We start from the raw sequence: 13,576 nt of genomic DNA on the forward strand, positions 1-13,576 counted from the left end.
TTGCGCACCAGAAAATGAAATTTGTAGTAGTGTAGATAATGGAGTAAGAAAACATAACTAATTATGAACTATAAAACTATAATGTCTACAAATAGTAATAAATTAATAAATAGCTTATAATGGCATAAAATATTAACACAAAGCAATAACTTATTTCACAGAATTGCCCAATTGATCGGCTGGCTAACAAAATATAATAAATTCTATTTTTTTTTCAACATCCATTATTTCTGAAACACTATCTCTTCCAGGATCTTGTTCATAATTTAGTAATGCTCAAAATGAGCCCCACCACATATCACGTCAAAACGGACTATAATATGAGAATATGAATACGACAAGATGTTCACACTGATGGTTTGGAAATTAATTAGATTAAGGCATAGATCCAAAACATTATAAAAATTCATGAAAGAATAGAAATAATCATACCCAACCACATTTAACTCTCTCTCTCTCTCTCTCTCTCTCTCTCTGTAGAAACAGGGAAGTCATCTGAAAGTGGATTGCAAAAGCTAATGTAAGTTTTCCAATCTTGTAATTTTTTTTTTTTTCAGATAGCACACTTTCCTTGATATATCCTAGCAAAATGGTTGTCGAACATATAAAAAAAAAAAAAAAAAAAAAAAAGCTCAAAACCCTAGTACATTAGATCAATTTCTTCTCTCATGTATTTTATTTTCTTTGATGTTTTCAGCTTTAATTACTATAATAAAATCAGTCTTTTCTTTTTGAGATTATTATTGACAAATGAGCTTTTTTTTATTTTTTTTTTTATTTTATATCTTATTACTAACCTTTTTCAGCTCTTGTTTTAGAGGGATACTCTAAACCGATCTAGCTCCGAGGATCATGGACGTGGTATTGGATAAATGGTTTAGCGAAATGGTAATTAATTCACTAATATTTCCATACGTTTGAACATAAATTTATATACCATATATACATTACTTAAACATTTATGTTTTATTTATTTAGGGAACAGAAGAGTACAGTATCTTGAATGATTTTGGATTCACACCAGATCAAGATCATCACTATCAAGGCATGATTGAAGAGAGCCTCAATAAGTGTCTCTCTTCCGAGAGCTCTACCATCACTGCAGAGAAGAAGAACAACGGCCCGGATTCGATAGTCAAAATAAATCCAACGGCCAGATTTGACGCCAGGCCTTCCAAGCAGCTCAAACCTTCTTCTTCCTTGTCTCGGATCCTTTGTTTCGACAACTCGTTGAAACCGCATGATTATAATTCTGATGAGACAAATCACCAGAGCTGTACTATGACGATGAAGCCCAAGAAAGAGGCTGTTGATTGGCCAATAGCTAATAATTATAATAAAAATAAGAGGACTTACTCGTCAATAGCCAGATCTTCTCTTTGTGCCCAAGACCATGTCATGGCCGAGAGAAAACGCCGAGAAAAGCTCGGCCAGCGATTCATAGCTCTCTCCGCCATTGTTCCCGGTCTAAAGAAGGTACTAATCCATATTTATAATAATTAAAGGGCTTAGCGAAATTTGTGAAGGGGTTTAGCAGCACCAATTTATTTATGGTTTTCATATGTTTAAATTATTATTGCTTTTTTTTTTGTCAACGTTTACAATCGTATCATTTGAATCCAAATTGTCTATATCACTCCAATAAAAATAAAAATAGACCATCTCACATTTTTAAACTCAAAATTTACACATAAAATGTATAATAATAAAATAATGTGATGACATGGTTTACTTTGATGGGAGGAAACAAGAAAATTAAAGGGACAGACAAGTTGGCTTCATATCATTTAGATTATTCCGAAAATATGATTGAATAGACTTTTTATTTTTTTTTATTCTCCGTATTCATTAATAAGTCTTTGTGACTATAATTGTAATTAAAGTTTTTTAATGACATGTGTTGTTATAAAAGTGGGTAAGAGTCTTGCTAATAGATAACTTGAAACATTCTATTTAGTCATACTTTTTAAATAATCTCTTTACATATATAAAAAATAAAATAAAAATAAAAAAGTTATAAATACCCCGAACCTTTATCTGAGTAATATATCCAAAGCATCAAACTTTTTCCTTTGACATTACGATGTTTAAGAAATGAATAGAGAAGATTGAAAATAAAAAACATAATGAATAATTATAAATAATTTACATCATATTACTTATTGCTGTAAATTTACATCGTAATACTTAACAATAATAAAGTTAATTATTTCTAGATTATAAATTGTACTTACTATTAAATGGACAACTTTTATGATGAGAGCAACTTAAGTTACTTATTACATCGCTAATTTGACATGTAAGTGTATAATATTACTCAAATGGATCAACAAGATGTTTCACTATAAACTTAATCTTATAGCTGAATCATTAATTGTACATGCTAGATGGATAAAGCTTCGGTTCTTGGAGACGCGATAAAGTACTTAAAGGAGCTGCGAGAGCGTGTGAACACGCTAGAGGAACAATGCAAGAAGCGAACCATGGAATCGGTAGTGTTCGTTAAGAAGTCCCAATTACAACTCTCATGCGACGATCACGACTCATCTTTGAGCAACAAAGTCTCTGATATTGTCGTCAACAATGAAGAAATCTACGAGGAAGTCCAATTTCTCCCAGAGATCGAAGCCAAGATTTTGGACAAAGATGTGCTTATACGCATCCATTGCGATATGCGAAAAGGCGTCGCCCTAAAGATCTTGAGCGAAGTCGAGAAGCTTCATTTGTGTGTCTTCCAGAGCAGCGCCGTGCCATTTGGCTCCTCAACTCTTGACATAACTATCGTCGCTCAGGTACTAATTAGATACACATATATGTATATTTACACTACAACAAATATGAATTTTAAAGGCAGAATAATTTTAAAAGCGAATAGTCGCATCTAGTTAAAACATTTTTTTTTTGCTTTTAGAAGTGACAAATCGTTTCTAAAAGATTTTGCCAGATTTAATAAATATATATATATATATATATATATATATGACTTTCGTTATTTTTTTTTAATTATTTAGAAGTAAATTATTAGCAGTGGGTTTTTATAGAAGCAACATTTAGTCCTTTTAATAATGAACTTTTAAAAGCGACGTTTGTGATTTTAGAAGTGAAATTAGTCGTACTAATTAGTATACAAAAGTTGATTTTTAGCATAATTAGTTCATGAAATATTTTTTTATCTCTAAATCAAACATCTTTGTCACTGAATTAATTTTGACCAACAATTGTCATCAAACTGTAGATTAGACGATAAATTACGGGTGTTTTATATGTCTTCGGTTTCTCTGCAGATGGAGAATCAATTCAACATGTCAGGGAAGGATCTAGTTAAGACCTTAAGGCTGGCTCTATTGAATATCATCTGATATATATTTCTATCAAACTTTGTTTTAGTTATTTCGCAAATAATACTTGTCTTCATGAATAAGCAACCTCGGCCAGTTTTTTTTTTTTTTTATATAGATCATTTCCTAAGGGTTCAATAGTGTCGTGGTTGCCAGAGAGCCATCTTAATTTTGCTTGAAAGGGTTTTTTCTACTTAATAATTGTTTCGCTTTTTCGTGGTTGATACTTTTTTATATCGCCATGTTTATTAATTAAGTAGTGACCCATCAAGTTGTGATATAAGAACTCTATGGCAAACCAGTTGTTGGTCCTTTTTTTTAGAGGATTAAATTCATTAGGTTATATCCTCTTTACTCTCTGGTGATGTATATGTTCGTTGAATTCAAGGAGTGATAATTGGCACTTCCATTGGAGCTTAATATCTGGTCTTGTAGAGGTTTTGTGCGTGGGATGTTAAATTGGGGTTTATGTTGAGGCTATTTAATTTACGCTATGAAATGTATTGAAAAATCTGTGTTATCCTGATAGTTATCCCTCTTATATTTAGAGCGTTTCTGTGTGCAATATATCTACGCAGGTTATGACAATTATTATTTATTTGACGTACTATTATGTTATGACGTACATGCAAAACAAATGCCATAAAAAAAAAGTAAAAATATATAAGAAAAATGAAATCGAAAAAAAAAAACAAGAGGAAAAAAATAGAGAAAAGTGAAAAGTAGACACAAACTTGACCTCTCATGTAAAAATTTAGATGAATTTTAATTTTCACCTAATTTCTATGGAATATGAAATCCTTTATTATTTTTCTATGTTATTTTCTCTTAAGTACACAAGAAAAATATGACATTTTTATTTCCTTTTCTTTTTTATTTGAAAAATTACACGGACTAAACCATCCTGAAATATGTTATTTTCTTGAAAAGCTGGTATTACAATCTTGTCAACGTTTCATTTAAGTTTGAAATGTAGCCTCAAATAATGACGTAGCTTTATTAGTCATTTAACAAATTACTACATTAATCTTTATTAAAATCGGTTGAACATAAACATATGTAGCCAATGTTTTATGTTACATAAGAGTGATTCCAATATTTTTTAATCGTTTATTTATGTAAATTGTTAGATTAAAAAAATTTACCAAACGTTGGTTACATCTTTAAAATCATGTTTGAAATTGGCTACGTTTCTATGATTTATTTTACATAAGAGTATTTTTGATATTTTAATTGTTTATTTCTGTAAATGGCTAAATTACAAAATTTAACAAACGTTGGTTACATCCTTAAAATCATGTTTGAAATTGTCTACGTTGCTAGATTATCATTTTTATTTTTTGAATAATCTTTTTTTTAAGAGGGTAATGTATGTTGAACTTGAGCTTTTTATTACCACGAGACTCGATACGTCAAGGCTACTTAAGATGCAAGTCGCCATAGGCTTGGATTGATGCAAATATTTGGATTTAAATTTTAAAGACCAAGTCGCTTTTGGCTTTTGGAAGTGCGAAAAATGATTGTAATTTGCAAACACGTGTGTGAAAGTGAAACAAAGTTTCTTAGAAAACTAGTTTTATAAACGCGCGATGCGCGAGTTAGCAATTTTGTATTTTTTTTTAAGTCAAAAAGAAAAATAAGTAAAATAAAATAAGTTGAAGATTTTTAATTGTATTAAAATAAATCTAGCAAAATCGTTGTCAAGGATGTTTAAAAAATAACAAAAGGTAGAAAAAAAAATTCTTTTATGATTCAAAGGTTTTCAAAATACTGAATGTTTTCCTATCTGTCAGATTTCTTAGAAGTATTATGGGAAAAAGAAATTTTAGGTAAGTAAAAATCGAAGTTAAATTCTGATAAAAGAAATCAAAGTTTTTCCAACTATATATATATATATATATATATATATATATATATATATATATATATATATTATAATAAATATACTCATAATAATGTATGTTATTGGTATAGTATAATATAGTATTAGTAATCATGATTATAATATACATAAAAAAATTATACAAAATATATTGATGAAAGAGGGAGAAAAAATGAAATAATATAAATAAAATATATACAAAATATATTGATGAGAGGGGGAAAAAAATTAAAGGTCGGGGAAAAAAATAAAGGATAATGCATGTTATTGATATAGTATAATATAGTATTAGTAATTATGATTATAACATACATAAAAAAAAATTAATGTTTGGAAGGAAAAAAAATCAAAATTGGAAGGAAAAAAAGAAAAACTCAAAATCAAAATAAAAAAAATGGAAAAAAAAAAAAAAAGCCAAAATCGGAAGCCAAAAAAAAAAAAAAAAAAAAACCAGCCAAAATCGGAAGCAAAAAAAAAAAAAAAAAAAAAACTGGCCGCCACGTGTCGCCCCCTGGATGCGCCACGTCGGCACCAGGATTAAAGTTAAATAGGCATTGGCTCTTATTAACTATGTTAAGAGGCAACCGGGAAATTTTATATTATTATTATTGTACTAGTAATGTGGAAGTCCAAAATTGTGGGGTATGAATAGGAAGAAAATATAAAAATGGATAACTAAATAAAAATCTGACTAAAATAAAAACAGTAAATGACATATTCTTCACACCGCCGACTGATAGTGACACTGAATGATAAATAATAAGAACGAACGACAAGCTATTTCTTGTAAGTTATATAATGACGAAATTTATTTAAATAAAAGAAAAGTTTTGGTTAGTATATAAGATATTTAAAACTAAGGTTGAAAATTATAATAGAATGGCATAAGATTCTACCAGATGAAAACTATTTATTCAACTTTCAAGAGAAAGCGATGGAGGCCTCACAAAACACGTGATCCTCAATTTTTAAATTTGCATGGAAAGTGATGCAGGAGTCATGATACACGTGATATTTTTTTTTTTAAAAAGAGACACACGTGATATTTTTATAATTATTCTATGCAAGAGAAAACAATATATATGCAAGAGAAAACAAATAACGTCATAGAAATGAAAAAAAACTAAAAGATGTTCACAAACCACAAAGATGAATCTTAATTTGATAAGAGAGATGGAGACAACATTGGTATTTTATTTTATTTTGTAATTTACTATATACAAAAGTTGATGTCATTTTTATCTCAGTATTACGTATCGTGCCCTCATTAATAAACCTCAACCTACAATTTTATTAATCTGGATGAAATTGTTAGTTTGAAACATAAAAGAGATTTGTGATGATGATAATGTTTAACTGAAAATTCAGTACACTTGGTAATAGCGAGAATAGTCAAGGTTTTCCTTTCACTACGATATGTATACTTCATTTCAAAGAACTATAGGTAAAAGATTTTTTTTTAACTATCATATTAATAGAGAGTTCTATATATTTTTTGTATTTTCCACTTAGCTACCTCATTTTGTATAGTAGACGGGATTTTTGTAGTGAATACTCACATTTTAAAAAATTCACCTATTTTTAATAGGAGCATGAGTTAGCCTACTTCATTATTTAATTGTATTCAATTAATGCGCCTTGTTTAGTCCACATTGAAATTTTATAATGTTTTATTTTCCTTTTTTTTATTATTATATAGCTTCGTTTTTCACGCATGAAAAACCACACTAAGAAAGATGACAACTAATATTTATGGGTTTGGCCCAGAAATCATTAAAAAAAAAAAAAAAAAAAAAAAAAAAAAAAACAAGAAAGTCTAAGGCATCATTGAGAACTTAGTGAAAAACAATCTCAGAAGGCCCAATGCTGAAACTCAAAGCTTACTTGGCCGAGATTAGTACTTCATCTCGATGAAACTAAGATTAGCTCCAACTTATAACATCAAAATGTCAACGCAATTTTTCGATCTAACATTTAGAATGCGATTTGATCTAGAATCGGACCTTATGACTTCATGTACGTAAAATGATGGTCGAATATCCTCTAACGTATCATCGTCGCCTCGTTGGAAAGTAATTATTGGCATATGTCACATGAGAAAGATAATGTAGTGAGAGAGACGGGATCATAGTGATTTTTTCCAACGCTCAATACTAATGTGATTGTTAAGCGTGAGATGAGGAGTTTCATCTCATATCTAGAAGTCAGGAGAGAAAAATTGAGGAGGGAGAGAAAATGAGGTGAGAGAGAGAGAGATAAAGTTTTAGCAGTTAAGAGAACTTATTTCAAACTTGTGTGGAATTCAGTGTTTATAGGGAAAATTACATAACTAACTCAAAGTGTGCGTCACTTCATATATCACTCATGTTTTCAATACATTTCGGCAATAACTGTTTCGCTTTTCTCCTGATAAAAATGCCGTTGTGTTCCAAATCTGATTAGCATTTATTAAAATCTGATCAACAGCTATTGAAATCTGGTTAACAGTTTTTGAAATCTAGTAATAGTTATTGAAATCTGGTTAACTGCTATTGAAATCTGGTTAACATGTTATTTAAGGGTAAAATTGACACTTCAAAAATTAAAACGGTTATTTATAAAAAAAAAATTATGAAAACAGTTATTGAAAGCTATTTCCATGTGTTTATATGGGCCAACCAAGCTTGCGAGCTTTGAGTGAGGCCAGAGCCGGCCTTTATTATAAGAAAGGAAGGCCGGTGCCTAAGGCTCCCAATTGAGTTAGACCCCAAAATTTTAAATCCAGTAAATTATAGCTCAAATATTATGATTTTTTTTATTAATATAAAAAAAAAATCCGAAATTTTCAGCCTAATATTTTATCGAAAGGTCTCAAAAATATTAATTTGCTTATAGTACCTAATGAGTTTGGGCCGGCCGGTGAGCCATTAGGCCCAAAGCGAAAAATATATATTAGACGTTAAATTCAGCGAAGAGGGATGAGATATGGAATTTTTTTTTTTTTTCAGAATAAGATAGGGTATGATGCCGTTGGATATTTCTGGTGTCTTTTTTTTTTTTTTTTTTTTTTTCTTAGCCTTAGATTTTTCAAGTGGTTATAGTCTATTTTTTTCGTTAATAGGAGTGTCATTTTTTTCTGTCGATCTCCATCCAAAAGCAAAACTCTCATTTCCCTACCACATGTTGGCCACCACGATTCACTTTCACGTCTAATTTTGTTTTTTCCCCCTTTTTTTAATATAATCAGAGTGAGGGTTTTCTTTGGACTAATAACTGTAAAATCTTAAATGTTTCCAAAGAATGAGAATGAAATTGTCGCTTAAAATTGCTTAATGACCTCTTGAAGAAGTAGAGAGAGAGAGAGAGAGAGAATAAATATGCCATCCTCGTCTCTCAGTGCCGTTACAGTTTTCCCGCCCTCGCTGAAACCCTCGAACGATGTTGCCACGTGCACTTCCATGGCTGAGCTGAAGCAGCTTCACTCACGAACCGTTCGCCTTGGCCTCTCCGCCGACAACCACGCCGTCGGGAGACTCATCAAGTTCTGCGCCGTCTCCGACTCCGGCGACTTTCTCTACGCCCTCCAACTGTTCGACGCTTTGCCCCAACCAGACGCGTTCGTGTACAACACGATGATGAGAGCCCAGCCTCGGTCCCTCGATTGCCTCCACTTCTATTCCCTCATGTTGACCCGTTCGGTTCCCCCGAACCGGTTCACTTTCCCTTCCCTCATCCGGGCTTGCTCCAGAATCGGGACCGGCGTCGAAACCGGCCGGGAAATCCACTCTCACGTGTTGAAGCTCGGGTTCAACGACGACCCGTATTGCCAGAACGGGTTGATCCACATGTACGTCGGTTTCGGGGCCGCCGAAGAAGCAAGGAAGGTGTTCGACAGAATGCCCGAGAGAGACTCGTCGTCGTGGACTTCGATGATCTCGGGTTATTCCCAATCCGGGCGAGTCGACGAAGCCCTCGAGCTTTTCCGCTCGGCAGAACCCGAGAAGAGAGAACCGGCGACATGGAACGCGATGATCGCGTGTCTCGTCCGAAACCACCGATTATCCGATGCGTTCGATATGTTCGGCGAGATTAGAGACGCGGGGGTCGAGCTCGACAAGTACTCGGCGGCCACGATGCTCTCGGCTTGTTCACGGGTCGGCGTAACCGCTCTCAGTCTCGGCCGGCGGATCCACAAAGCCGGGCTCGAACTCGACTCGAAGCTCGCGGCAGCGCTGGTCGACATGTACTGCAAATGCGGGTCCGTGGACGAGGCTCTCGCGGTCTTCGACTCGTTACCGCGCCGATCCCGATCGACCTCGGCGTGGAACAGCATGATCGGAGGGCTCGCGATGCACGGGAGAGGAAATCTCGCGGTCGAGATTTTCCGTCGGATGGAACGAGAATCGTCCCCGGACGAGATCACGCTCGTGAATGTCCTCGCCGCGTGCGCTCACTCGGGGCTGATCGACGAAGGGCTCGCGATTTTCAGCCGAATTAGCGAGCCCGGACCCGAGCATTTCGGGTGCGTAACGGACCTTCTCGGTCGGGCCGGGATGTTCGAGAAAGCCCAAAAAGTCCTCGCCGAGAACCCCGACGAGGTCAGCGTAATCGGAGCGCTCCTCGGAGCGTGTCGGATCCACGGGAACGTCGAGCTCGGAGAGGAAATCGGAGAACGATTGATCGAGCTCGACCCGGAAAACAGCGGTCGCTACGTCGGGCTCGCCAACCTGTACGCCGAAGCGGGCCGGTACGATGATGTGGCGAGGATCAGGAAGCTGATGGAGAGTCGAGGGGTCACGAAAGTCGCGGGTCGTTCGACGGTCGAGTTCGGAGGCGTCGTCAGCGAGTTCGTCGCCGGAGAAACGACGCACCCAAAGTCGCGCGAGGTGGGCAAAATGGTTAACCGGTTAAACTTTTAACCCTCTTAAACGGTTAACCGTGATTTTTTTTCTTGGAAGTTGGTTAATCATGAAATAACCCGTTAAAATTATCCGTTTGGTTTATAATGACCAAAACGAACGGTTAAAATGCAAATTAATCGTCCGATTAATATTAACCAGTCAAAATGCCCACCGTTTAGATTTACGAGAAGCTCGACAACGTTTTGGCTCGGATCGCCACGTCGCCGTTCGGGTACGAACCCGACGTCGAGGCGAAGCACCACAGTGAGAAGCTGGCAATAGCGTACGGTCTTTTGATGACGAGGCGCGGGGAAACAATTCGGGTTTCGAAGAACTTGCGGGTTTGCAGAGACTGCCACGTGGCGAGCAAGCTGATCTCGGCCGCGTACGATCGCGAGATCATTGTACGGGATCGGAACCGGTTTCACCACTTCAAAATGGGGGAGTGTTCTTGTAAAGATTACTGGTGAAAGTACACTACATTGTCTATGTGCTCATATTTGTATAAAAAAAAAAAAAAAAAAAAAAAAAAAAAAAAAAAAAGACCAACCTAAGATTAGCATTACTCGAAATAATAAGAAACGACGATTTTCGAACACGAGGAACTTCTCGGTCTCACTAGAGTCGCAAAATCTTAGTTAGTCAAAGTAGACAAATTCTCAAGTAATGAAAGTACAGGAACCAAAATCAACTCAACCGGGTATTGAACACGACGTGTAGAGAGACGATATCAAATCGTCTAAAGACGCCACTAAACTCCAATGGGTATTGAATATATAAAATAAAATAAAATCCTATTCAGTGGGACTTCGAATTGGTGATATGTGATTTGGCAAAGAGAAGACTCAGTATCGAACACCTATCGAGGTTGACATACTCTATAGCACATCCATGACTTCACCATCGGAAAGAGGGTTCAATTTTCATCAAACCGAAATTCTAGTCCTTAATGATCATAAGTCTTCCTTCCGTTAAGGACCGAAATTTCCAGTCATTGGAAGTGAAACTTCCACTTCCAACCTATAAACTTCCACTTCCAACCGATAAAAAAAAAAAAGGAAGCCCGTTGTGGCCTAGCCTAGCCTAGCCTTATCTCCCCTAAGGTTGAGTGTCTTGGTGGACCCGCCTCGTCGATCATCCAGTGGCAACCCTCGGGTGCAGGCCCGCCGCAAACATCCGCGGCCTACACGTAAACAAGGGCCGTGATTAACTGAGGTTAATTTTAACCGTAATATTATATCTATAACCGAGTGGTATAAATGATATTGGTTGTGTTTGGCATAGCTTTGCTTTTTAAAAAAGTGATTTTAAAATAGCTGTACGAAAAAACTGTTGTTTTAAAAAACAGATGAGTGTTTGGTAAACTATTGTAAAATAATTGTAACTGTTAACAAAAGCTGATTTAGTGTTTGGTAAAATATATATTAATATTTATAAGTGATAATTATTTATATAAAATGTAATTAATAATAATAATAAGATATATTTTGTTATATAAAAAATATATCAAAGTGGGTGCCTATAGAATGTAAAAAATAAATTATAAATTTTGGTGACGTCAAAAAAATTATTTGATAAAAGCATATAGAGATAATTAGAATTAAAAGTTAGTGTAAGAGAAAAAAAAGTTAAGAGAGATAAATTATAAACCAAAAACTAAAGCTACGTATAAAAGCTACAAATTGTAGTTTTTAGTTTTTTAGTTAAAATATTCAAAAACACTTTTTAGCTTTTAGAAAAAGCAATTTTACCAAACACTTAAATATGATTTAACTTTAAAAAAAAAAACTAAAATCAAGCTTAATAAGCTGAACCAAACATAGCCATTATAGATGTGCGAGTGTGATTTCAAAAAATTAAGACCGGTATAATATTCATAATAATTAATTCATTGTCATTCATTTGTATATTCTGGACTTGAAAGTATTTAGTCATAGACATATAAAGAGAATGTGATATACATTATTGAATTTGAGATCTGCTAAGAGAGAGATATTTCTGAAAACAATGAATCCTCTGATTGATTTAGGAATGATTAATTCCTATTTAAATAGTAGGTACAAAGTTAAATCAAATAAACTAACTAAGCCAAATACGACCCGTCGTTTACTTGAGTGACTAAAAAGAAGAAACGACATCAAAAGGAAAAGCAACTTCAAACGTCTCTAACGCAATACAGACATTACATGGATGCTAAGCAACTTAAAACACAGACTCTAAACTCCAAAACTCCCCTTCAAGGTGAACTGAAGATGTTCTACATGTTTATCTTAGACGTAAGATGGAGCAACGCCGTAGACGCCAAGGGTTTAGTGAAGACTTCGGCGATCTGTTGTTGATTCCGGATGGGAATCAATTTGATCGATACACTTTGCACGTGATCTCACACAAAGTTGGCCCCGTTGACCCACTAGGGTTTTCGGACTGAGGCCCGGAAAAATCCACTTCACTTGCCCTAGAGCAAGGAAGTCTTGTGGTAGCACCGGACCGCCGCTGCTACGAGCAGTGACGAAGCCAGAAAAGCCCATCAGAGGGGGCTAATTTGAAAAAAAAAATTCAGGGGGGCTTGATTGTAAAAATTTATAAAAATTGGGCCAAAAGTACAAATTTTCAAGGGAAAAAATGTAATTTTTTTAAAATGGGCAAAAAGTGCAAAAAAAATTGAGGGGGGGCTTAAGCCCCTGCTGGGCCTATACTGGCTCCGTCACTGGCTACGAGGGCGCGGCCCGGCACGAGAACACGGCCAAGAGGCCGTGCTTTGTCGTGGAGGCTCTCTTCGGTCTTTCGTTATGAGTCCGTCTCTCGCCGATCGCCGTGATCAAGAACGTCGCGCTCGTTGGACTACAACAATAATAATATAAATTACATATAATTGATATCCTTTGAATTTCAGGTTTACAAAAATTTTAGAAAAACGATAATCAAATATTCTACGATCAAATAATGAATCACATAATCATATATTGAATTGCATGAAACTCATACCCATATATAATTTCATTCAAATCATATTTATTTTAATTACAAGAACGAATCGATTAATTAAACAAAACATCTAACTCTGATACCACTTGTTGGTGATCATGCACCCAAAAATAATAACTGTGCGGAAAAGATAATTAATTACGATATCTTAAACTAATCAATTTAATGGTTATTTAATAAGATCTAGTTTTGTTTAATTAATTTAACTATGAGAGCATAGGTCAAGCAACCAATATAAAGAGACGAGTTATTAGAAAACTTACAGGTTTCTCCTTTAGCTTTCTGAATCGGGATCTCCTTGAGCTCCTCATCTTCGTCTCGTCTCGTCTCAGCCTCCTAACGCCGTTTTCTACGATTAGACCTTCGGGATGTCTCTGAAACTCTCAGGATCTCATTCTTTACACATCGATGACACCTTAGTCTTCTGAAACATAATCTCCGGACGAACAAGAATAAGGTGTTGACCACACTCTATTTAATCTCACTAGATC

At 34.9% G+C, this 13,576-nt stretch overlaps 2 protein-coding genes across 3 annotated transcripts; both read left to right on the forward strand.

The window, feature by feature from the left end:
• Window positions 1-414: 414 nt before the first annotated feature.
• LOC149394263 (transcription factor bHLH25-like) lies at window positions 415-3,926 on the forward strand. 2 transcript variants are annotated; one of them, XM_089617284.1, is made up of 5 exons: window positions 415-520; window positions 807-888; window positions 979-1,476; window positions 2,388-2,792; window positions 3,285-3,926. In XM_089617284.1, exons 2-5 carry the CDS (start codon window positions 853-855, stop codon window positions 3,357-3,359), a joined length of 1,014 nt encoding a protein of 337 aa, XP_089473410.1. In that variant the 5' UTR covers window positions 415-520; window positions 807-852; the 3' UTR covers window positions 3,360-3,926. The 2 variants fall into 2 exon arrangements, with proteins under 2 accessions (XP_089473410.1, XP_089473409.1); XM_089617283.1 differs by having other exon boundaries at window positions 819-888.
• A 4,400-nt stretch (window positions 3,927-8,326) lies between these two features.
• LOC149394264 (pentatricopeptide repeat-containing protein At5g66520-like) lies at window positions 8,327-10,609 on the forward strand. Its single transcript, XM_089617428.1, has 2 exons — window positions 8,327-10,085; window positions 10,280-10,609. Exons 1-2 carry the CDS (start codon window positions 8,577-8,579, stop codon window positions 10,568-10,570), a joined length of 1,800 nt encoding a protein of 599 aa, XP_089473554.1. The 5' UTR covers window positions 8,327-8,576; the 3' UTR covers window positions 10,571-10,609.
• The last annotated feature ends 2,967 nt before the right edge of the window (window positions 10,610-13,576 follow it).

Source organism: Urtica dioica, chromosome 6 (assembly GCF_054948205.1).
Source record: "Urtica dioica subsp. dioica isolate 48M chromosome 6, U.dioica_male_clone48M_v1_H2, whole genome shotgun sequence".
NCBI lineage: Eukaryota > Viridiplantae > Streptophyta > Magnoliopsida > Rosales > Urticaceae > Urtica > Urtica dioica.

Coding starts and splice junctions, on each gene's coding strand:
- LOC149394263 (XM_089617284.1), top strand. CDS start 853: ATGGACGTGGTATTGGATAAATGGTTTAGCGAAATG. Junction 889..978: donor ATAAATGGTTTAGCGAAATG/GTAATTAATTCA, acceptor TTATTTATTTAG/GGAACAGAAGAGTACAGTAT. Junction 1,477..2,387: donor TTGTTCCCGGTCTAAAGAAG/GTACTAATCCAT, acceptor TGTACATGCTAG/ATGGATAAAGCTTCGGTTCT.
- LOC149394264 (XM_089617428.1), top strand. CDS start 8,577: ATGCCATCCTCGTCTCTCAGTGCCGTTACAGTTTTCCCGCCCTCGCTG. Junction 10,086..10,279: donor CGCACCCAAAGTCGCGCGAG/GTGGGCAAAATG, acceptor CCCACCGTTTAG/ATTTACGAGAAGCTCGACAA.